At 43.7% G+C, this 25,690-nt stretch overlaps 1 protein-coding gene across 1 annotated transcript; it reads right to left on the reverse strand.

Moving 5' to 3' along the window:
• Positions 1–1,381: 1,381 nt before the first annotated feature.
• LOC130119244 (TBC1 domain family member 10B-like) lies at positions 1,382–25,411 on the reverse strand. Its single transcript, XM_056287688.1, has 10 exons — positions 24,972–25,411; positions 22,263–23,327; positions 19,822–19,921; positions 19,580–19,687; positions 15,976–16,082; positions 15,601–15,715; positions 5,960–6,025; positions 5,635–5,824; positions 5,364–5,518; positions 1,382–2,888 (listed from the first exon to the last, which is right to left on the reverse strand). The coding sequence occupies exons 2-10, from the start codon at positions 23,306–23,308 to the stop codon at positions 2,004–2,006; spliced, it is 2,772 nt and encodes a 923-aa protein (XP_056143663.1). The 5' UTR covers positions 23,309–23,327; positions 24,972–25,411; the 3' UTR covers positions 1,382–2,003.
• Positions 25,412–25,690: the final 279 nt, after the last annotated feature.

Consider the following 25,690-nt stretch of genomic DNA (forward strand, 5'->3'; position numbering starts at 1 on the left):
AAATCCCACTCATGTTGGTTTAAATACTGCACTTCAGTAAGCTGACAAGTGGACCTAAGAAGACCGAACAGACTTTGACAGTAAACTTGAAATTTGCAATGACATGTTGAGTTTGCCACATAAAAGTGAAAGACGTACTGTGCAACAAATGACATTAAAAAAAAAAAAAAAAAAAAAGCTTTTCAAAAAAGTTTCTATGATCCCCGAAGGACTACACTGTGTATAGTCAGCCATCATTCCAGTCAACCAGGTGTCTACTATTCTAATACAAAAATAGATCCAAAATAATAATAATGATAATAATAATAATTCATATTATACTATATTTAATTAAATTAACCACTTTGTACATAAATACATAAGAACCGAAAGGTCAGAGGTTAATGCTACATTGGCACACATTGGCATGCCTAGTCAAGTGGTTTCCTGTCGCATCTTAAGGCACAGATTCTAAACTTGAAACTGGCCCAAATGAATCTTTAATTATATATAACTACCAAGGAGTGGTCGACCCAAGTGTGATGGGGCAGTGCAAAAGTAAACCTTCATTCTCCTAAGATACATGAAATCACATTCTAATGGGTAAACAAACTACAATTCTCACCCATATGAACATTTGGCTGAATAACACCTTGTTTATCCAGAGCAATGTAATACTACATTTTAAACAGATAAACATTTGGTCTGCAGGACTGATTCAGGGTCTCTGCCGATAATATAGCAAGTTTACACTACCAATATCAATACGTTGCTATCCTCCCATCCTGTTAATTCATAGTGAGGCTTGAAGATGATAAAAAAAAAACAGCTAAAAAAATAAATAAAAATGAAGACAACTTTACAATGCTCTCCCACATGTTTTGTTTTGTTTGTTTTTTTGTTGGTGACAAACATGAGCAATCTAACAACTAACTAGGAGGAACCAGTGCCAGGGGTCTAATTTCTGGCATGACATTTTCTTTTCAGTTTGTTCATCTGCTGCCCTGGTGTATGACCCCCCCCCCCCCCCGCCAACAATTGGTTTCATCCGAAAATGCAGAGGAAAAGCAAACGCTTGGGGGTGAGTGGGGGAGAGAACCACCACACATGAAAGCGAAAAGACAGGCAAGGGGGAGACCATAGAATGGCAAGACACATCACTACTATACAATAAAAGGTGCACACACACAGACAGACACAGACACAGACAGACAGACACACACACACACACACACACAGACACACAAACACACACACACACACACACATTTAACGACACAATACATATGTCCTCCTGAACACCCAAAAACACTACTAGCGTTACCGTCCACAGTGCCTCAGACACAAATTTACAAAGGTTCTTTTTTGTTTTGCTTTTTTTCCTTCAGGCGTGGATGAGAGATGAATGGGGTGCTGAGAAGATTCTATGTTAGGTAGATTCTCTATTTACAACTTCCATGGCACAAAAAAAAAAAAACTATTTCCCCTCAAATCCTAAGTCAAATGATTCCTTCATTCAATGTTGTCAATCCACTTCTAGTCCTCTTGGTTAAAAAAAGAAAAAAAAAGAATAAAAATTGAAAATGTAATTCAAACAACAAGAAAATAAATCAATAAGAGATAGTCTAACGGATGTTATCTTCTGAGCTCTGAGATGGTCAAGAGCCTCACAGCCCATGCTCCAGTTGCAAAAGGAAACTCATCCTATCTCAGCAAAACTCATTAACAAAGAAGGTATCGGGGGGTTGGAGTCAAAAAAAAAATAAATAAAAAAAAAAATAAAAAAATCCCACCCACCTCCAGGTGCTATTAAAACCAAAGTTCCAGTTATGTCTGTCATAATCTTGGGACTACAGTAAGTCTCCAACATGGTGTGCTATACAGAAAGCCATTACCCTTCTTCTTCTACTTATTTTTTTTTTAATTACTTTTGCTTCTTGGGGTCTTTTGTTCCCCTGGCCTCTTTTTTTCCCTCTTTCAAATCGCCAGCCCTTTTCATTCTGCTGGAATGACAAGGACAGAAATTAGGCCAAATCGTTTGGCGCTGCAGCTCCATTCTTCTCTTCAGCCTCTCCTCCTCCTTTGTCCTTCTTCTTACCGGCTTTCTCTTTCTTCTTCTCCTTCTCTAGCCTCTCCTTCTCCTTCTTCTCAGCCTTCTCCTTCTCTTTCTTCTCCTTCAGTTTCTGCTTCTCATCTACCTTTTCCTTCTTTTTGTTCTCTTTGCTCTTCTTCTTTTTCTTCCCTTCATCCTCTCCAGCCGTTGCTGCCGCTGCCTCCTTTTTGGGGTCTGGGCAGGGGGGCAGAGGGGCATTGTTGGCAGTGGGAGAGGGGATGGTGGGCATGATTTGCTCAGAGACTATCTTGGGGCTGGGGGACAGGAGATTGGTTGGAGGGTGTTGGGTTGGGACTGAAGCGCCTGGCTGGCCTTGTGTTGAGGTGTTTTCTATGGTCTGAGCAGGTTCAGATGATCTGCCCAATGCTGCCCCAACTAAGGGGTACTGAAAATGGGCTACTGGAATAGGTGGCTTCCCCATAGGGGCTCTTCTTGGGCTTGACATTGCTGCAGAGTGCGGCTGAAGTGACAGGCCCTCTACTCCAAAGGGCCCTGAGAAGGAGCCCTTCTTGGTTTGGGTATGGAAAGGACTCTTGGCCTTGCGGAGACCAGTGAGAGAAAGGAGGCTGGAGGAGGCCCTGAGAGGCCCTGGTGGAGGGATCGAGCTGCCCAGGAAAGAGAAGCTGCCCCCCGAGCTGATGGCAGCAGCACGGCGTTTGTGCTCATGGATGGCCCGTGTCCCATGTAGCCGGCGGCCTGGCTGGTGAGTTAGTTCCCCTCTGGACTCCCTCCATTTTCTCACCTGGATGCTACACTCCCTCTCAATTAGGGCCTCCGTCACCGGAAGGGAGACGATCTGCACAAATACCAACCAATACATGAGAAAAGGAAGAGACAGAGACAGACAGAGGAAGTGAAACTACAGCATGGCTGTGGTGACTCATAATGCATGCCAGTGACTAAAAGTGGAAGTACTTTGGGGACTTGGTGAATGTGTGTCTGTGTGTGTAATTATGCTGTTAAGAGACCAGGGCCCATAGTTATCAAGTGTCTCTGAGTAAGAAAACTGGTCCGTAGTATATATTACTACTCGGGATGACAGTATTGGCTATCTTGTTCGAGAGGAAGTTAACCCTAGACCATTTTAGTGAGTTTGCTGACATCAACAATTTAAAAACCATGTAAAGGTCAAAAATAGCCGGGTAAACACAACTGTAGTTAATAACATTAACACACCTACATCTGTTGGATGTAGGTGAGCCAAAGAACCAGCATTGATAGGACTATTGACAGTAGTTAGTGCTGTCTCTGTCTGTCTGTCAATGGTGATAGATGTGCTGGTACACCTAAATCAAAAAGAGTCATTATTAATGCTATTAGCTGCAGCTGTGTTTATCCTGCTATGCTAACGTCACAGAATACCAAGACCAGCCTGCCATGTTTTAACCGTCACATGATTTTTAACCTGTAAACGTCAGCAACTTATCAGCGCCACCAGAGGTCAGTCTCTACTGGTGGAAAAGGCAGCTGAGCTGAAAAAGATGGCAACTGTGAGTGGTGGGGATCAGTTTATTAGCCCCATGATTTTATTCAACTGCCTGTCTGCCACCACCACCCACACATCATCTCTGTTCTGCCCGCTGATGTGTCGGTATCCACCGCAGCAACAAGTGTCATCGGGTCCTTCAACAAGGCATGCTATGCTCTATGGGGAAAGAGCACTTATTTCCTATCTATTCATTATTCTATGGGCAATAAATATTTAAACACAGCAAGACTTGTCTAAGTAGGCTAACTGCATATTAGACAGACAGCATGTATGGCACTGACAATGTTATACATGCTAGTGTCTTCTATCACCAGCAACTCAGCTTTTACTTCTTTTTCTTCCTTACACAAATACCGTCATATACCGTATACCCCCTTGAAATGTCAGGAAGGTGTGACGGTATGAAAAAATAGATATCGCCCAAGCCTACACGGTGTTTGAAAATGTGGTGCTTAATTTAAGGAACATGGAAATTAATCGTATGCAATCATACCTGACAAATAGAACTGACTCTTACTTTAACCCTCGGACGCTAACTCACAAGCAAACGTATAAGCAACAATTTTTTTGGCAACCAGAGAAATAGTAAAATCTATCCATTCATCCATCCATTATACGAACCGCTTATTCTGCTCTCAGGGTCGTGGGGATGCTGGAACCTATCCCAGCAGTCACCCAGGACGACCCCCAAGGTTGGACAACCCCGGGGTTTGAACCCAGGACCTTCTTGCTGTGAGGCGACCGCGCTAACCACTGCGCCACCGTGCCGCCTAGTATAATCTAACAGTAGAATAATCGATCAAACCTTGATTGCCCTAACTTCTCCTCAACTAGTGTAAAGTCACACAGAAACAAGCTGCCTTTACACAGGTTGCTGAGTTTTCAGTTGTTAGTCTTATAAATAAAACACACATTAAGGGTAGGCCACGACGAACTATTATTTTCAACCATCAGTTAATGTATTAATTATTTTTTCTATTTAATCAAGTAACAATTCAGACTAGAAAATGTCAAAATTAATGACAAATTTCCATCATAAGTTCCCAGAGTGGAACAGTATCTTAAAACTGTTTACTTGTCTGACCAACAACCAAAAAAAACAAAAAAAAACAAAACAATAAGAGCACTGAAGTCAATTTATAATGATAAGAATTGGAGAAAGGCAAGCACATCTCAGCATTTGTGAAACTATGATCAGCAAATATCTAGCACTTTTGCTTGATAAATTAAATGATTAATCAATTACCAAAATTATTATCGACTAATTTTCTGTGTTGATCGGCAAATCATTTCAGCATTAATTAAGATTACTTCTTCAAGTGTGGACAAGGATACATGTTTGAATTGCAAGCAATACCACAGCATGAACACACAAACTGAGGTGGACGCAAACTATTTCATTATCTATATAGTTGCCACACAACTCGGGTCTAAGCAAGACTCAAGGGTGCTCAGCAAGCAGTCCTAAGTTTAAGTATAACCTATATACCCTGGATTTCACTTGCTTGGTGACAATGGTTATTTCCCAAAGTCCACGAAAAGTGGCACACTGCAGAGAAAACTACAATACATCAAAATTTCACTTAGCAATAAAATTCATTGTAAAATAATGATGTCAGTTTGTGTCCTACTCATAGTTGAGAGCATGTTTTGGAAGCGTCACAATCACCCCCAAGTCCTTCTTTGAGGCGGGAATCATTTCAGTTCTAACTTTATTCTGAGCACTATTCCTTGAAATGACTTGAAAACCCTTGATAACTATGGGCCAAGAAAAGCACTCACCTCCTGTACCAATGTATCCTCTCTGACAGAGTCAGGTGAGATGTTCCTGAGGCGCTCCATGGTTTCATACATGCCCTGTAGTTCCCGAAGCTTATCCACAGAGCCCAGCATCTGCCTCAACAGCACCAGGCCCACACGAAAGACTATCTTCACCCCTACAACCACAGAGTAAGTAAGCAGAGTAAGAATCACACAAGAGCCTTGAGAGTCATGTGAGAACCAACTTGGGAGTGACTATCTGTGTATGTGTCTGTACGGTTTTAAGTTGCACCTTCACAGAAGAACATATCCCAAACACGCAGTACGCAGGACCATGGTAGAGTGCGTGAGAAGATGCACATGAACCACTCGGTCATGTAGAGAATCGGGTCGATCTTGAACTTCTTAAGATGGCGGTACGCCATAGGACATGTGCGCCGCAGTAGGGAGAAGAAAATCTCTCCGTCTAACTGGATTGCTTCCTTTAAACAAGAGGTTTGTCAAACGAGTGAGGAGATGGAACTGAGAAAATGTAGACTAAACAGGTTTGTGAGTGTGTGTGTGTGTGTGTGTGTGTGTGTGTGAGAATAAGATAGATGGATAATTGTTGCACTCACCAAGCCAGCACTGTAGTAGCCTGGAAGATACTTCTCGCATATCTGAACCAGGCACCAGAAGGCTTGCTACAAAACAGAGCCATATTATACTAAAGTTACCTTCAGTGAAATGGAATAAGGATTAAAAAGAAGTCCTAATGTCTTCATCACTGGTTCAAATGTATGTCAACACAGCATGTATAATGAAGGTAAAAGCGTTATTAAATAGTAAGTAAACACTCACCCACTCACATTTTGAAAAAGATGAAAAAAATGGGTGGTAACCAAGGAGAACATGAGGGTGGCAGTGTGATAGTAGAACAGCTCGGCCCAGCTTTACACAAGTCTACCCAGAGTGATTATTTGGCATGTCGCCCTTCCACTTGCCTCATATTGTATCAGTCTAATGAAAATGACCCCACATGTCAGTGATGAGATATGGGGTGTCCATGCCTTTGATTCCTCGAATTAATGTAGGCAAACTGGGAGTGTTGACTGTGATATATTTTCCCAGGAAGAAAGAAAATGTCCCCTCTCAAAGCAGTAGTGTGATGCGGTTGCTTTTTTTGTCAAATTTATCACCAGGATAATCAGTTCTACTATCCCAGGAAAAATAAATCAACATGTTTTAAACACAAAACATGTAATTAGGGCATCCGGGTAGCATGTCGGTCTATTCCGCTCCCTACCAACATGGGGATCGCCGGTTCGAATCCCCGTGTTACCTCCGGCTTGGTCAGGTGTCCCTACAGACACAATTGGCCATGTCTGCGGGTGTGACGCTGAATGTGGGTATGTGTCCTGGTCGCTGCACTAGTGCCTCCTCTGGTCAGTCGGGGCACCTGTTGGGGGAGAGGGGGGACTGGGGGGGAATAGTGTGACCCTCCCATGCACTACCCCTGGTGAAATTCCTCACTGTCAGGTGAAAAGAAGCGGCTGGTGACTCCACATGTATCGGAGGAGGCATGTGGTACCCTGCAGCCCTCCCCGGATCAGCAGGGGGGGTGGAGCAGTGACCGGGATGGCTCGGAGAGCAGGGTGATTGGCCAAGTACAATTGGGGAGAAAAACAAAAACAAAAATAAAAAACCAAACATGTAATTAAAGAGTTACTTCCTCTAAGAAATTCTTTAGAGAAAAGCTTAAAGGAAAACACTGCTGTAATTTCATGTTTTTCTCTTTGAAAAATACTATGAAAAGACTAAACCTGCCAATACTCAAGTCTTTTCCATCTAGCTGATACCACATTGGCTCCCATCTAGGAAGCCATAGGATCCCACTGTATTTAAAAAAAACTGTTAAAAATGGTACACAGAGTCATACTGTTGCGTTGGACATCATTACGCATCATTGTAAACAATTTGTATTTTGCAATTTCCTGAAACGACTTCATAAGTAATAAAGATTTCCCTTTTGAGCTATAGAAAGTAGTTTAGTTTCTGTCAGAATTGAGTGTGAAGACATCACTGTGCATATCTGGAGGCTTTCCAGTGCATTACATGGGATTTTCACATATGCCAGTTTGTTTACTTCAGCAATTCCCATTGTTCTAGGTCAGCGGTGGCTAACCATGTGCCATGGAGAGCCATGTGTATGCAGGTTTTCATTCCAACCCGACTCCACACCAGGTGAAGGGTTGCTAATCAGTGAAATCAGCTGGTGTGGAGTCCAGCTGGAAAGAAAACCTGCATACACATGGCTCTCCATGGCACATGGATAGCCACCCCTGTTCTAGGTTGTGACTGGGTGTTCTAACCTTTCATTGAATGTTCTAGCTTTTGATTGGCTATTCTACAATGTCAATCGTGGGAATGTTAGTTTCTTTACTTCAACACAGCTGACCAAGTTCAATGGGCATGTTCCTTCCATCCATCCATTATCCAAACCGCCCATCCGGGGCCGTGCCTATAGTCCCCGGGTCCTATATTCCCCGGGTCCTATGTTCCCCGATCGGGGAACATAGGACCCTTTCGAAAAAAAAAGGGTCCCATATTCCCCGTTTTCCCCTAAAAAGGTCCTATAATCCCCGTTGCAATAGACACCGGGGAACATAGGACCCTCTTTTGGAAAAAGGGTCCTATATTCCCCGCTGTTTCCAGGGGAACATAGGACCTTTTTCCAAATAAAGGGTCCTATATTCCCCGCTATTGCCAATCGAGGAACAAACTGGGGAACTTAGAACCCTTTTTGCAAATTATTTCCTTAACGGGTCCAAAATAATAAAAACTGGGGTCATGGCTGAGATGTAGGCTACGACAATCTATTCCTCCGCTGATTAAATTAGGCCGTATTACCATTGTTGGCTGTTGTATATCGCAGGCCACCTTGAGTGTGTATCCAAATTCGGCCTATAGAGGAGGCTGTAATTTGCTTTATTGTTATTTCTTACCAATATTTACTGCAGTAGGCCTAGTTAGTTGGCTCTCCGGCTCAGCATGGACAATCGGCAATCAACGCAAGTTTGTCTTGCAGTAGGCCCGCCTACCAGTATAACCTAGCCATTTCCACCTTCGCTCAAAGTTCAATTTGCACAGCACTGGACACTTCAGCCACTTTCTTGTTACTTTGCAGTTCGTTTTCCATATTAAATCACTTGGCAGACTTTCTTTCAAAAAGACTTTAATGATGAACTTTTTAGGCAGAGAACTTAGACCAGGACTTGAAATTTAGGACCAGCACAAAGTATCCATCAACGGGGGCCGCCTACCTTACACAATAGGCTAATTGCCCAATAATAATAATATGTGCTTCTCAAAAAACTAAAGGCTTGTGGAGGTGCTAAACCAAAAACATGAATCAAAGACGAACATCAAAGGATGTAAGGTAACACTCACCAAATGGTAAGAAAATAACAGAGGCAGTCCTCTATTTCACCATTTTATTGTCTGGCATCAGTCATTAAGGTTTCTGAAGAAGACCACCCGGCCAAGTTAATGACTGATGCCAAACAATGAAATGGTAAAATAGAGAATTGTGTCTTTTTTTTTTTTCATTTGATGAGTGCTACCTTACATCCTTTGATGTTCTTCTTTAATAATAATAATAATAATAATAATAGTAATAGTAATAATATCAATAATAATAATAAGAAATAATACATAATAATAATGATAATAATAACAGCCTAATAAGGATAATAATAATAATAGCCTAATTATAAAAGAGGCCTAATAACAAATAACAATTACAGGCATAATACTATCAATAGTAATGCTGATAATAGGCTATTAATAACAAAATGCTTCTAGTAAAAGCTTGGCTGAAAAAGGGTTGGTCTATGGCAGAAGCCCCCCAGAAAAGGCATGGTCTAAAACAAAAATCTCCAAGGCCTAACTAGCCTAACGTTAAGGCTTTTTTCTTCTTCAAAAAATCAAAATGAGTAGTCCTAGTCCATTAGGCTACTCAACAAAGAGGGGCTAAAACCCTGGATTTGACGTTGCCGACGCTGCAGGACCCTTTGCGCATTATAGATCCTTCTGATTGGGACTGTTGGCTCCCTCGCAACTTCTGCAATCACCCCCTGTCGGAATTCTGCACGGTGCACCATTTCTCCGTCAGGGGGATGCACGTGTTCCCCAACATCGTGCACAATAATGTTAGCATCCACGTCCTCCACTTCAAATCTATTTGTGATCAGTGGCACTCTACAGTTCCACCTCCAGGACCTCCATCTAATGGTGTCTTGATTGGTGCGGTGCTTCTGATATCTGAAGTTCTCATGTACCAACACTTTGCCCCCTCGATCACCATCCATAACTATCGCCATTGTTTGTCTTCTTGTAGGCTAGCAAGCACATGACAGTGAGTCCACGAGTTATCACCGATAACAACCGATTGTTGCAAATTGTTGCAAGTTGGCGGGCGGTTTAGACATTGGTGAATTTTGATCATGTGGTTTAGAACGCCAGGAAACTTGCGTGCAGATGACCACACATCCACGACAAGTCTTAAATATTTCCAAACTCGAAATCATGTGTGCATTTGGCTATTTATAAATTATTTTTCGAGCAATATGTGTTTTGTGATTCAGCTTTAGCGCTGTTGATTAGCCTTTCATTCATATTTTGTCAAAAAGGCGTATTCATTAGCCTAGGCCTATGTCCCGTTATTTCTGTAGCATACAGCATCTTAGAATCTTGAGACCAGGCAGATATTGTTATTATTTTATTGTTATTACCATGCTATATTAGCCTACTTTATAATTATAAATATTTCAATTAACCAATTTTTAGCATTTCTAATATAAGGCTATATTGTTATTATTATTATTATTATCATCATCATCATCATCATCATTATTATTATTACGCTATTATTATTATCATTATTATTGTTCTGATCCGTTATTCCCACCTATATGCTTATTTAGGTGTCCTTGATTATAAATGATCAGGCACACCGTTATTACACAATGCCTAACGTGGCTTGCTTTATTCCACCGTATTGCAAGACTGCCCGAACAATATTCCTCGCGCTTCTCCCCACGTCAACAGGTGACGTCACATACATACGGGTGCCCTTACATGCCAAACCGGTACATGACAATTATTGTCATTATTATTATGTTATTATTATTATCATTACAATTATGATGCTTAAAGGGCCTTACTGAGCAGATGGTTTCTATCTAATATCTGTCAGATGCTTTTCCCAATAAGCTGGTGTGGTTATAATGGGAACGACGGCTTTCTAGGGAACATAGAAGAAGTGGGTCGGAATTGGCCTATTGTCGGTATCAGCCAGCTTTTGCAGGAGTCTATCCCTGGTACAATGCGCTAGACCTCTGGGAGATGGACTGCTGAGGACAGAACACAACACCTATCCTCAGCTCCCAGCACTTCTCGCACAATGTGCTACTCATACGCTGAGTTGGCGGCACCCGGGATCGAACTCACGACCTTGCGATCCATAGGCGAGAGCTCTACCGACTGAGCTATGCCCGGGTACAGTTGCTCAAGGAACATAGGCTTACTATATTACATTCAGACACAGACGAGCCAGCTCACCTACTCGGCGAGGCGCATTTTCCTCGGTGACACATTTCGCGCATAAATATCAGAGAACTACCGGGGTGGGTTATGCGCCCAAATGTAAGCTATAGCCTAATAAATTGAAATTGGTGTAGTGTCGAAAGTTTCCACATACTTTAGCCAACCTGGACTTTGTGAATTCGTTTTTGTGATATAAAAATAGAAATCGTATGATTCATTGTCTTCTTAATAATCTGCCCTAAATAATGCATTATTGAAAATGCACTTTTTGCGCCAAACAGCGTCAAACCTGCTGACCGGGGAACATAGGACCTTTCTTTATAAAAAGGGTCCTATGTTCCCCTAGGGCACCCGGGGAACATAGGACCCTTTTTTTATAAAAAGGGTCCTATGTTCCCCGGGTGCCCTAGGGGAACATAGGACCCTTTTTATAAAGAAAGGTCCTATGTTCCCCTGCACATACAAAACGGGGAACATAGGACCCTTTTGGGGAAAAGTGGGGAATATAGGGCCCTCTGTATACAAAAAGGTCCGATATTCCCCGGTCTCATACAAAGCGGGGAACATAGGACCCGGGGACTATAGGACCCGGGGACTATAGGGAGGACCCCGCCCATCCTGCTCAGGGTCGTGGGGATGCTGGAGCCTAGCCCAGCATCACTGGGTGGCAGGCGGGGAGACACCCCGGACAGGCCGCCAGTCCATCACAGGGCCCACACACGCACGCACACACACACACACACACACACACACACACACACACACACACACACACACACACACACACACACACACACCTAGGAACAATTTTAGTATGGCTGATTCATCTGACCTACATGTCTTTGGACTGTGGGAGGAAACTGGAGCACCCAGAGGAAACCCGGGAAGAACATGCAAACTCCACACAGAGGACTACCTGGAACGACTACCAAGGTTGGACGACTACCAAGGTTGGACAACCCCGGGGTTTGAACCCAGGACCTTCTTGCTGTGAGGCGACCACGCTAACCACTGCGCCACCCTATGCCACCTCGCCACGGTGGGACCCTTTACTACCATCAGTAGTGCCATGTGGTGGCGCCATGGTGGGCATGTTCCTACTCAAAAATTACTTGGCATTATGTTGAAGTGACAACCGTTTGGTATAAATTGTGTCCCAACCAGGCCCAACACACTTGAGTGTCCTGACTTTCAAGGCCAGGTGAGTAGCTGCCTTCATCTGCTTGCCACACTGGAAGCAAATACAATGTGCAGTGTTAAAATAATGAAAAATTGTCCCTATTAAAGGGAGCAGTTTACTGCCTTTTACATTCACCTTTGGAAAAAGTGGAATACACAGGTTTTTCCATTACAATGAATTATGCAGTTTAAGGCTGAAGCTACGTCTTTGTAAGCTGCATTTAAGGATTTCTGAACACAATGGAATCCTAAGGTTTCCTGAATGCGAGCCAAGTGTGGCATCAGCTAGATGGAAAACATCTGAGAGCATGGTGTCTTTTCATTGCATTTGTCAACAATAAGAAAAACATAAAATTACATCAATGTTATTTAAAAAAAGAAAAGCAGCAAAACAGGAAACTGAAATCATTGAAATAAGATAACATCATCCAAATATCACTCTCCAATATGAAGCATTTACTGCAGCATGGTTTAAACCTAAAATGAATGCAGTTTTCAGTGTCTATCCTAGTCATCACAACACCACAGATTCAGCGTTAAAGCCTCTCAACACTGGTACTCTGGTGTGACAACACACAAACAGTGGACCTCCAACTTTTATGGCAAGATAGTGAATCATATTTACATTTTAAACCAAAAAAATGAGAACTACGCTTGTCCTGTTACCTATTATAAGCCCTTTAAGAGAAGAAGATAAAGAAGACAATTTGGGAGCAGCTGTCAAAAAGGCTTCACGTGCCTTTTCAGTCCGAGCACTTCCTCTTTAAGATTCATTCCCCAGAACTAACATACATCTGCCTAAAGTTAATAAATAGACCTAAGTATAATCAGTTTATACTATTTCTTTACTGGGAGCTTCTGCTGCACATTTCCTACTGCTGTTGTCTCACTCTTACAGTCAGTTATTTTTTTAGATAAACAGCTGCCTTCAATATAAGTAAATGTATGAAATGTAGCATGAGTTTGAATGTTGAATTGAATTTTATTTAAAGTTCTATGGTCAAATGATAGCTTGGGTTCTTGAGTAAAGGTAAGGAAAAATACTTGGTTTTTTATCCATTGCTGCAGCACATCCAATCAGTCTTCAATACACCACAGCATATGAAGTCCATAGCATGTCAAGTCCTCTCCTGCTTCAACAGCTCCACTATCATCCCGGTCCCCAAGAAACCCCGTATCACCGGATTAAATGACTACAGGCCCTTGCCCTAACATCTGTGGTCATGAAATCCTTCGAGAGACTGGTGTTGGCCCACCTGAAGGAAATCAGGCTCCCTGCTCGACCCCCTGCAATCTGTCTACTGAGCAAACAGGTCAGTGGAGGATGCAGTCAACATGGGATTGCACTACATCTTCCAACACCTCGACTCCCCAGGGACATACACAAGGGTCCTGTTTGTGGACTTCAGCTCAGCGTTCAACACCATCATCCCCGATATCCTCCACTTCAAACTCACCCCGAGCTAACTGTACCAGCCCCCATCTGCCAGTGGATTAAAAACCTCCTGACAGACAGGAGGCAGCAGCTGGTGAGGCTGGGGAAAATCCACATCCAGCACCCGGACAATCAGCCCTGGTGCCCCCAGGGATGTGTGCTCTCCCCTCTATTCTTCTTCCTCTACACAAATTACTGCACCTCAGGAGACCTGTCTGTTAAACTCCTGAAGTTTGTGGATGACACAACCATCATTGGCCTTATCCGGGATGGTGACGAGTCTGCCTAAAGACGATGGGAGGTTGATCAGCTGGCCCTCTGGTGCGGCTATAACAACCTGGAGTTGAACACGCTCAAACCAGTGGAGATGACAGTGGATTTCAAGAGAAGCCCCCCAACACTGCCCCCCCTCACCATACTCAACAGTATGGTGTCTACAGTGAAAACCTACAGATTTTTGGGTTTCACAATCTGCCAGGACCTAAGGGGGCATCCAACATAGACACAATCATCAAAAATGCACAGCAGAGGATGTACTTTCTCCGCCAGCTCAAAAAATTCAACCTGCCTCAGGAACTGCTGATTCAGTTCTATACTGCAATAATAGTCGGTCCTCTGCAAATCAATCACTGTCTGTTTGGATCGACCACCAAAGAGGACAGGGACAGACTACAACGGACATTTAAGTCTGCAGAGAAAATTATTGGTGCCAACCTGCCCTCCATTCAGGACTTATACACCTCCAGACTCAGGAAACGGGCAGGCAACATCAATGCAGACCCATCACACCCTGGTCACAACCTGTTCCAACTCCTCCCCTCTGGTAGGTGCTACAGAGCACCGTATACCAAAACAACCAGCTATAAAAAGTTTATTCCGTGGGCTGTCATTCAAATGAACACTTAACACTGTCAAATAAATCCAACCATTTTGTTTACTGTACTGTACATTGTACATATGCTCTGTCATGTCCATCTACCTCAGGCATGTATGTAAGTAACCTGCTAACATCTATTTCAGTATCTCTCATATATTCTCTGCACCATTGCACCTTATCACCTCTTATTTCCCCTGTATAAGTCAATCCTTGTGTATATATCTGAAGATTGTTGTGTTGTAGTGTTGTTATTCTATGTTAAGTACACTGAGAGAGCCACGAAACCAGAGTCAGATTCCATGTATGTACAAACCTACATGGCCAATAAACATGATTCTGATATATACACTGATCCTCCAGTGTCCACATTCCCTCCATTGATTTTTATCACCTGTTTTCCTCTACCTCAGTCTTTCTCTTTCCATGAGCCAGTCACTAATTAGCCATTTTCCACGTCAATTTGCCTGTGCATTAAGGTCACCTTTTAATGATACAGTAATGCCCCTCCAGGATAGTGATGTTTTTTTGTTGTTGACTCCCCCCCCCCCCCTTTTTCTCTCCAATGTAGCCGGCCAATTACCCTTCTCCTCCGAGCTGTCCTGGTCGCTGCTCCACCCCCTCTGCCGATCCGGGGAGGGCTGTAGACTACCACGTCTCCTCCAATACATGTGGAGTCGCCACCCGCTTCTTTTCACCTGACAGTGAGGAGTTTCACAAGGGGGATGTAGCACGTGGGAGGATTCCCGCTATTCCCCCCAGTTCCCCCTCCCGCCCGAACAGGCACCCCGACTGACCAGAGGAGGCGCTAATGCAGCAACCAGGACACACATCCACATCCAGCTTTCCAACCGCAGACACAGTCAATTGTGTCTGTAGAGACGCCTGACGAAGTCGGAGGTAACACGGGGCTTCGATCTGGCGAGCCTCGTGTTTGTAGGCAACGGAATAGACTGCTACGGTAGTGTTGTTATTCAACACAACGAACGTCCATTTTATCACAATTTTGCCAGTGATGAGATTATGAAATTGTTTTAGTAGTATTTACAGAGTGATGATAACGAACGTAAATATACTTTTAATAGTCATCATTTAGTTAACGAAAAACTTTGGCAGAGAAGTTTTTTTGTCATTACTTTCATGAAGACAAAAGTTATTTGCATCCCAGTCACTATTTGACTTACTTCAGCTGGCATGTGCATGAGCAGGACTGCAGCTACCGGTGCCTGGGCCTGGCAATAGCCCTCTTCAGGCCGGTAAATGGTGTAGGCCTTCAGAATCCGGTATAGATCCTGTTGCCTGCAGGTAGAACAAAAATAGATTTTTGCGGCAATCACACACACATTTCACTTTGGAGTGACGCATAACTCTTGAGGAGAACTATGCAAATCAAACCATGGGGGTTTGGGGAAAACTAAATGTAAAAATTCAAAGTGAGGGTTTTTATTTATTTATATATTTCACTCCAGTGGTGACTGAACAAAAACTACAATAAAACTAATAAAAATATTCAACCTGAATGGGTGTCAGTTTCAACCTGTAGGATCATCAAATTTTACCCATGTCCACCACGAGCAGCAAACATCTCATGGAAGGGAAACTGCCTGTGTAGGTCCTTTTCTATGATGTCCAGCCATTTAGCCTCTCCTTGCTCTCTCTCTAGCTCCTTGAGGAAACAGAACGAGAGGGAAGAAGATGTAAAGAGGATGTGTCATACATGGCCAAGTTCACAGTTCTGCTTCTTTCGAACTGCCAGTATCAATTTTAACATCAAAGACAATGGGCAGCGGCCGTAAAGGTAAATGGCATCTTTGGAGAAGCGCTATGTCTGGCTTCTCTTTTGCTGGAGCTGATCACTTGTGAAGTCACACTTTTCCAAGGGTTAGACTTAACAGCAAGAAAGGAAAGGCTAGAGGAGAGTCTTCAGTTTACAAAAACAATAGTGGCTGATACAGTGCCAAGAACCCAAGCCCAGCAAAGGCCAGCCCCCCCAAGAGCCACAATAGGTATGTAGGGCCCTGACTGACAAGATTATAGGGCCTAATAAGAGGCTTACAGCTAGCAAGGTCTGCGCCTGCATCCTTTTAGCACCCCCTACAGTTAGGTCTGTGTGATATGACCAAAATCTCATATACTGATATAGGTCATTTCATATCCCAATAATGTTAAATATCACAATAAAACACATTTTCTGTACATTCAATGAATAAATAGCCCCCCCCCCCAGTGTGTGGAGGGGCAGCCCCACCCTCGCTGAACCACAGAGAGCAGAGGAGCGCAGCATGACCATAAATGACAGCAAAACGCAGTAAAGACTCCCAAACTGAGCTGAAATTAATAAACATGGTCTCTACTTCGTTTTGCTGTCATTTAGGATCACGTTAGTTTCTCCTCTACTCTGCTCTGTTTCACTGTGGGCGGGACTCAGCTCCTCAACACACGGAGCTAAGCAGAGCAGAAAGACAAACAGCAGTGGAGACTTAGAGAGCTGATGACAACTACACTAATTACATTACTGGTAAGTGCAAGAAAAGCTTCACGAGTAAAAAGCCAATAAGGGTAATTTATTAATGTAATCCGCGCCAATAAGAGTAATTTATTAATGTAATCTGTGCAAAAGATGGACAGACTCCAAATGACGAAAAAATATTGCTGTAAAGAGTGTGATTCGCAACACATCAAAATAAACGATAGAGCATAAGCATCCATCATTTCATAATATGAAATGATGGATGCTTGTTTTTCTCTTGTCACACGATATATATATTGTCATATCGTACAGCCCTACCCACAGTTACAGTGGTGCTTGAAAGTTTGTGAATCCTTTAGATTTTTCTATATTTCTGCATAAATGACCTAAAACATCATCAGATTTTCACACAAGTCCTAAAAGTAGATAAAGAGAACCCAATTAAACAAATGAGACAAAATATTATATTTGGTCATTTATTCATTGAGGAAAATGATCCAATATTACATATCTGTGAGTGGCAAAAGTATGTGAACCTTGGCTTTCCGTATCTGGTGTGACCCCCCCCCCTTGTGCAGCAATAACTGCAACTAAACGTTCCTGGTAACTGTTGGTCAGTCCTGCACATCAGCTTGGAGGAATTTCAGCTCATTCCTCCGTACAGAACAGCATCAACTCTGGGATGTTTGTGGGTTTCCTCACATGAACTGCTTGCTTCAGGTCCTTCCACAACATTCGATTGGATTAAGGTCAGGACTTTGACTTGGGCATTCTAAAACATTAACTTTATTCGTCTCTAACCATTCTTTGGTAGAACAACTTGTGTGCTTAGGGTCGTTGTCTTGCTGCATGACCCACGTTCTCTTGAGATTCAGTTCATGGACAGATGTCCTGACATTTTTCTTAAGAATTCGCTGGTATAATTCAGAATTCATTGTTCCGTCAATGATGGCAAGCTGTCTGGCCCAGATCCAGCAAAACAGGCCCAAACACGATACTACCACCACCATATTTCACAGATGGGATAAGGTTCTTATGCTGGAATGCAGTGTTTTCCTTTCTCCAAACATAACGCTTCTCATTTAAACCAAAAAGTTCTATTTTGGTCTCATCCGTCCACAAAATTTTTTTCCAATAACCTTCTGGCTTGTCCATGTGATCTTTAGCAAACTGCAGATGGGTAGTAATGTTCTTTTTGGAGAGCAGTGGTTTTCTCCTTGCAACCCTGCCATGCACACCATTGTTGCTCAGTGTTCTCCTGATGGTGGACTCATGAACATTAACATTAGCCAATGTGGGAGAGGCCTTTAGTTGCTTAGAAGTTACCATGGGTTCCTTTGTGACCTGGCCGACTATTGGCCAGCTCTTGGAGTGATCTTTGATGGTCGACTACTCCTGGGACGGGTAACAACGGTCTTGAATTTCCTCCATTTGTACACAATCTGTCTGACTGTGGATTGGTGGAGTCCAAACTCTTTAGAGATGGTTTTGTAACCTTTTCCAGCCTGATGAGCATCAACAACGCTTTTTCTGAGGTCCTCAGAAATCTACTTTGTACTTGCCATGATACACTTCCACAAACATGTGTTGTGAAGATCAGACTTTGATAGATCCCTGTTCTTTAAATAAAACAGGGCACCCACTCGCACCTGACTGTCATCCCATTGGTTGAAAACACCAGACTCTAATTTCACCTTCAAAATAACTGCTAATCCTAGAGGTTCACATACTTTTGCCACTCACAGACGTGATATTGGATCATTTTCCTCAATAAATAAATGACCAAGTATAATATTGTTGTCTCATTTGTTTAATTGGGTTCTCTTTATCTACTTTTAGGACTTGTGTGAAAATCTGATGATGTTTTAGGTCATATTTATGCAGAAATATAGAACATTCTAAAGAGTTCACAAACTTCCAAGCACCATTGTATAATTACCCTACCACCCATCAGCTGCCCTAGGAACTTCACTTTTGAGTCAACTGGTTGGTGAAAATATCCTCTCCAGTTTTCTTGGATGTTCTCAAACCAAATACATTACCCACTTCAAAAAGTGTGCATAGATTTGAAGAATCTAAGCTCTAACTGAATTCCCATGTGATAATACTGAGTGCCTCTCAATTTTACTACCATTCTAAACGATAAACACTTTCTTTGAAGAATGCCTTGTGAAAAAATAGCCTTTCTGGGGCGTCCCGGTAGCGTAGCGGTCTATTCCGTTGCCTACCAACATGGGGATCGCTGCCTTGAACCTCCGTGTTACCTCCGGTTTGGTTGGGCGTTCCTACAGATACAATTGGCCGTGTCTGCGGGTGGGAAGCCACATGTGTCCTGGTCGCTGCACTAGCACCTCCTCTGGTCGGTCAGGGCACCTGTTCAGGGGGGAAGGGGAACTGGGGAAATAGCATGATCCTCCCATGCACTACATCCCTCTGGTGAAACTCCTCATTGTCAGGTGAAAAGAAGCGGCTGGCAACTCCACATGTATCGGAGGATACACGTGGTAGTCCGCAGCCCTCCCCGGATCGGCAGAGGGGGTGGAGCAGTGACCAGGACAGCTTGGAAGAGTGGGGTAATTGGCCAGATGCAATTTGAGAGAAAAAGGGGGGAAAATCCCCCCCCCCCAAAAAAATGGAAGAGATTACCCTTGTGCTGCTGGAGCTGTTCATGTTGGGTTTTGCGACAGATGTACCTCAAACTTCCTAGGGTTGGCATTCAGGAGCTCTTCACTGTTGGATAGAAGCTGCCAGGCTTTGGCCCTGAGAGATGATGGAATCCCCTTCCTACAGCGTATTTTCACCTGGGTCATACAGGCAAACACATGGGAATTTTTCCAAGACAGTGCACAGCATTATCAACACAGCCACACTTCTTGCATCTTAATTCCAAACTGTTATCCTACAGTGCATTAACTTGGAAAGCTGATGTAAATACCTTTTGAAAACGATGTTTAACCCATTTGTCCCAGTTGTTAAACATGTCAATCCATTTCATCTCTCTTTGTCTGGCAACCTCAACTCGAACCTCCTTATCACTGTAAAAACGAGTGATAAAGTATAATTAAATCACTGATCAAGCCAGGAAGTATTCTCTTACCATTTCATTTTTTTAAAATGTTTTACTCAAGGTGTGTTGACAGATTTTCCTCTCAAAACAGGGGTTGTGAGGCTCCTTTAATAAAGACACTTGACACTCCCCAACCCAACAGCTCCATTGGTGTCTTTATGCATGCTCAATAATCCAGGCAAAAAAAAAAAAAATCACAGAAAGTTGGATCAGTTCATCTGGACACGTTTATTGAGAGAAGTGTTTCATCACTCATATTTTTTTGGGACTTTTTTCCCCCTTTTTCTCCCCAATTGTACTTGGCCAATTACCCCACTCTTCCAAGTCATCACAGTTTGCTGCTCCACCCCCTTTGCCGATCTGGGGAGGGCTGCAGACTACCACATGCCTCCTCCGATACATGTGGAGTCACCAGCCACTTCCTTTCACCTGACAGTGAGGAGTTTCACCAGGGGGACGTAGCGCATCGGAGGATCACGCTATTCCCTCCAGTTCCCCCTCTCCCCTGAACAGGAGCCCTGACCGACCAGAGGAGGCGCTAGTGCAGCGACCAGGACACATACCCACATCCAGCTTCCTACCCAGCCATTGTGTCTGTAGGGACGCCCGACCAAACCGGAGGTAACGCGGGGGTTTGAACTGGCGATCCCTGTATTGGTAGGCAACGGAACAGACCACCACGCCACCCGGACATTTCATCACTCATCTAAGTGACCTCTTCAGTCTCAACTGACTACAGGTATCCCCACCCTTATAAACAATACAGTAGCATAACGACTGGAATCGTTATGCCACTGTATTGTATCCAACTTTCTGTGAGCCCCATTGGTGCTTTTCAGTCACCAAAAGATGCAGACTGGTTTGTTCTGGATGTGTGTATTTGTGTAGCATGTGAAACAGGGCATTGGTGGAAGAGGGCATGCAATATCATTTGGCTTTTGGTGTTAAACAAAGTTATACAATTTAAAAAAAAAAACGCTGTTTTCTTGTTCAGTACTGCCATTGATGTATACCTTGGTCTACTGATATAAGCTAAATACTTAGACACCAAGGAATCAAATCTCTACCCAGACAAAATCAATACATGCCTTAATTATTCAAAAGCAGATGAACATGTATTACTTTGAAGCAGAAAAAGAAAAACTAAGAGGACAGCGATGAGACAGGGTGAGGGAGGGAGGAAGAGACAGACAGTCAGTACATATTGAGTCACAGAAGCGCTCTCAGCATTATCTGAGTCAGACCAAGGAGAGATAGAGGACAGGCAGATATGTTTAGAGAAGCAGAGATGGGGAGGACAGAGGAAAGACAGGGTGGAACACAGAAGGGAGGATGATTACTTAGGGGCAGATGGGTGGCAGAGAGGGAAGGATGGAAGATTTACAGGAAGATTTGCACAAGGCGGATCAGAGTCAACACAAAAGGATTCACATCTTGAGAAAAATCAAGTCATCAACCATAATCTAATGTTTCATAACAACAACAAAAAGCAGTCTGCACTGAATAAAAAGATTCAAGGTCTATTTCTTTTCCTAAAATAGCCATAGTGGAGAGGTTATTACTCATAAACGAATAAAATATTTCACTTCCCATTAATGACAATGGCCAACATAGTGGCTGGATGGTATGACGTACGGCTGGGCAATACGTCGATATTGTGATATGAGACTAGATATCGTCTGGGATTTTGGATATCGCAATATGGCACAAGTGTTGTCTTTTCCTGGTTTTAAAGGCTGCATGACGAAGGACAGGATTAGGAATAATTATATTAGAGGGACTGCTCAAGTTGGACGGTTTGGCGACAAAGCAAGAGAGGCACAATTGAGATGGAGGAGAAATGCTGGGTATATTGGGAGAAGGATGCTGAATATGGAGCTGCCAGAGAAGAGGAAAAGAAGACCAAAGAGGAGGTTTATGGATGTGGTGAGGGAAGACATGCAGGTGGTTGGTGTGACAGAGGAAGATGCAGAAGACAGGAAGAAATGGAAACAGATGATCCGCTGTGGCGACCCCTAACGGAAGCAGCCGAAAGTAGCACTAGTAGATTACAGTAATCTAATTTTCTGAATTCATCAGACTTCTAGCTGTTCAATTATTTGCCTTTACCTACTTAGTTATTATATAGACATTACTGATTATTATTCATCAAAAAAATCTGTGTAAATGTTTTCTGAACGTACCAATAGTCATCTCCACAATATTGATAGAGGTATTTGGTCCAAAAATATCATGATATTTTATTTTGCCCATATCACCCAGCCCTATGAGGATGTGTGATGCAGCCATTTTGATGTCTTAATACCAACCTGCTTTCACTGTACTGACTCCCCCCAAGGAAGCCATATTTATCAGTGCGTCTCACAGTCAGGCCATTGATCTCAGAGTCGGAGCCCACAGAGCTCCCGTCCTCTCCCAGCCCGGACAAGGACTCCAATGTCCCCGACATTAAGCTGGCTGACTCCAAGTAGCTAAGTGTGTCAGGGGCTGGCCGGGGCTTTGGGCTGGGCATCGGGAAAGTTGGCTCATGGATCACCGGGACTGGGGGGCTAGGGTGCTCTGCTCTGCAGGGAGTGATGGACACTTCATCTTTCCAAGCCTCACTGGGAGTGTCAGGTTTTGGAGATTGATTGGGCGACGGTGTTTGAGGGTTTGGGGCTTGTTGTGGGAGCAGGGGGTTCTGTTCTTCTGCCACTGCTGCTGCTATTGGTGATGTTACCGTTATTGTTTCGTTGGAGCCTTTTGGAGCAGGTATAAGATCTGACACTGGATTTGTCTGGGGTTCGGCCATTGTAAATTGAGCATCATCAATGCTCAGATTAGGGTTGTGGGTGACATGCACACTGGGGTAGAGATTAGGCCCTGGATTAAGACTGTGGGAGAGGGACTCGTGTTGCACTGCGCTCTGAGCTGATGGCTCCTTTAGCTGAGCAGGGCTCTCTGGTGTGGCATTTGGGAGGTCCCCAGCACCCGGGTCACTGCTCTTCTGCTTTATAGCCTGCATTGGTGCTATTCCAGCATCTGTAGGATTTCCCACCACCGCCTCACTCTGTGTCTCGTCCTTTGAGGGGGGCTCAGTTTCCTTAGCTACAACCCCTGCTGATTGGGGATTTGGGGAACTTGGGGGTGGAGCTTGCATCAGTGTTTGGGAAACCAGAGGTGAACCCTCTGTTGCTGGGGTTTCAGGGGTGTTTCTGATCAAAGCTTTGTCATTGTAAAGACAAGATTTGGGAATGTTTACTTCTTTCGTGGGCTCTGGGACAAGGACAGTTGCAGAGGGTGGAGGGATGGCTGGCGCACCACGAGAGTCAACTAATGCAGGAGGTGAAGGGGTTAGGGTGGAGATTTCAGCCATGGTTCTTCTCCAAGCTCTCCTTTGCAGACAGAGGAGAGACAGAGGAGTTATGTTTTTCTCCAACACATTACTGTCATTAACGTAGTCATTAATGTTCCAACAAATTAAACTCAAAGCAAATACAGCCTTTGACACAAACTATGACATCTGAGTGATGGATAAGGAGGAAATTAAATTGACAATTTACAACAGTTAAGATTCCCCCCCCCCTTTTTTTTCTACCTGATTGTATCCAGCCAATTACCCCACTCTTCCGAGCTGTCCTGGTCGCTGCTCCACCCCCTCTGTCAATCCAGGGGGGGCTGCAGAGTACCACATGCCTCCTCCGATACATGTGGAGTCGCCACCCGCTTCTTTTCACTGACAGTGAGGAGTCTTGCCGGGGGGACGTAGCGCGTGGGAGGATCACACTATTCCCCCCAGTTCCCCCTCCCTCCCGAACCGGCACCCGACCGACCAGAGGAGGTGCTAGTGCAGCGACCAGGACACATATCCACATCCGGCTTCCCACCCGCAGACACGGCCAATTGGATCTGTAGGGACACCCGACCAAGCCGGAGGTAACACGGGGATTCGAACCGCCGATCCCTGAGCTGGTAGGCAACGGAATAGACCGCTACGCTACCCAGACGCCCGACAGTTAAGATTTTAAGATAAACATTTATCACAAACTGACACAACAGAGAAACATCTGGCTTTATTTTTTTTTAAATCTAATTCTTGGGAGATAGTACTAATAATTATACACCTTGCTGAGAAATGACGCTGGGCACAACTATAAGTAATTTTAAGAAAGCCAAACGCATATATAGCCCTTAGAAAACAGGTTAAACAAAAATATTCATGTTTAAGAGAGAATTCCTTTTGTTTTTTAAGCAACAACAAAGCATCTGTTAATTTCTTCAGTAAAAAAACATTGTGACATTATGCACATTAAACTGGACTTGCCATGTGGACGACAGGATCATAGAAAATATACCTGATCATCATCTGGAAGTTCATTTATATACAGAATAACCAGTCATACCCGCATGACGTGTATGATATGAAAATCATACAATCATATGATTCAATGATTTTACGGGTTTACGTAAAATCGATAGCTTCTGTTTAAAATTTTAAAAATTGTAGTTTATTACAATTATCCTCTCATCAGCTGGCCACTAAAAATGTGCCCACTTCTGACGAAGCTGCATACACCGAAAACCATGGTGACTTTTATTTTGCAACTGAGGCAAGATGATAGCTGTATCACTGTAGTGCCTGTAAGCAAACGGCTACCTGTGGGTAGCTAGTAAATCACATAAAGTTGAATCAGTTCATCTGGACACAACGTTGATTTAAAGAAACGTTTCATCACTGATCTAAGTGACCTCTTCAGTCTGAACTGACTGCAGGTATCCCCACCCTTATAAACAGCACAGTGGCATAACGACGGTAGCTAGTAAACATTTACCATAATAACTCAACCACTTTGTTTTCGTAGCCTCCCTAGAGGCCTCTTTCAAAAGCCACGCAACCTTTCGATTCATTTGGCCCAAAAAAAAATCGTTTATTACCAGCTGTCAACCGCCTCCCTTCCAGGCCCTGGCCGAGCGGCGACCACGGCCTTCCCTACTGCAGTCGCAGTCAACCACAACTTCACTCCCGTAACCCAACTCACCCTCCGCCTGTCTGCGGGATCCGTCCGCCTGGACAGCCACGGGGCTCCTGTCCACCCCCCCACAGCTCCGGCTAAAAGAGCCTCCTCAGCGAGGTGAAAAGGGCAGTAGGAGCAAATGGAGAGCGAGGTCTCTGACGCACTAGTGCCCTGCAACTGACCAGTAAGCTAACGTTCGCTAAATTACTGACGCTAGCTAGCCAAATTAGCTTATTTTAGCCCCCACCCTCAGTGTAAAGCTAGTCCACGGCGCTCTGTTGTTCTCGGCCTGGCTAGCTAGTTAAACGCCCCTGCTACCGTCGCACATGTCGGGCTGCTGTGAACATTTTCACCTAAATCTATCAACGCACATTGTTCTAGTTTTCATTAGAAGCGAAACTAGGCTTTATTTGTTAAAATAATCCAAACCGATATTGCATAGCGGCTAGGTCATATCGAACACCAGCCGCCTGCATTTCCTACTGACAGCTACGTGCGCGCACTCGTCCGTGTCCTCGGTAACGCGCACGCATGGAGGAACCTTCGTCTTCTAGTTGATTGTGGTTGGCAAACAGCGATTTTAGTGCATGATCGCTGCTAACTAGACTGGCGAGTGGGCCAGAACGTCCGTTTACTAAAACAAACACACAAACAAACGAACAAACGAACAAAAAACCCTCATATCGTCTCAATCAAACTACTTATTCAGTTAAAAAGGCCCAGCAGAAGATGTACTTTCTCCG

This window comes from Lampris incognitus, chromosome 10 (assembly GCF_029633865.1).
Source record: "Lampris incognitus isolate fLamInc1 chromosome 10, fLamInc1.hap2, whole genome shotgun sequence".
Taxonomy (NCBI): domain Eukaryota; kingdom Metazoa; phylum Chordata; class Actinopteri; order Lampriformes; family Lampridae; genus Lampris; species Lampris incognitus.

Excerpts from the sequence above, each read along its gene's own strand:
- LOC130119244 (XM_056287688.1), bottom strand. The coding sequence starts at position 23,308 with ATGGCTGAAATCTCCACCCTAACCCCTTCACCTCCTGCATTAGTTGAC. Across the intron at positions 19,922-22,262 it reads AGTCAGTACAGTGAAAGCAG|TGATAAGGAGGTTCGAGTTG; the intron begins GTTGGTATTAAG and ends TCGTTTTTACAG. Across the intron at positions 5,519-5,634 it reads GGATATGTTCTTCTGTGAAG|GGGTGAAGATAGTCTTTCGT; the intron begins GTGCAACTTAAA and ends CTGTGGTTGTAG.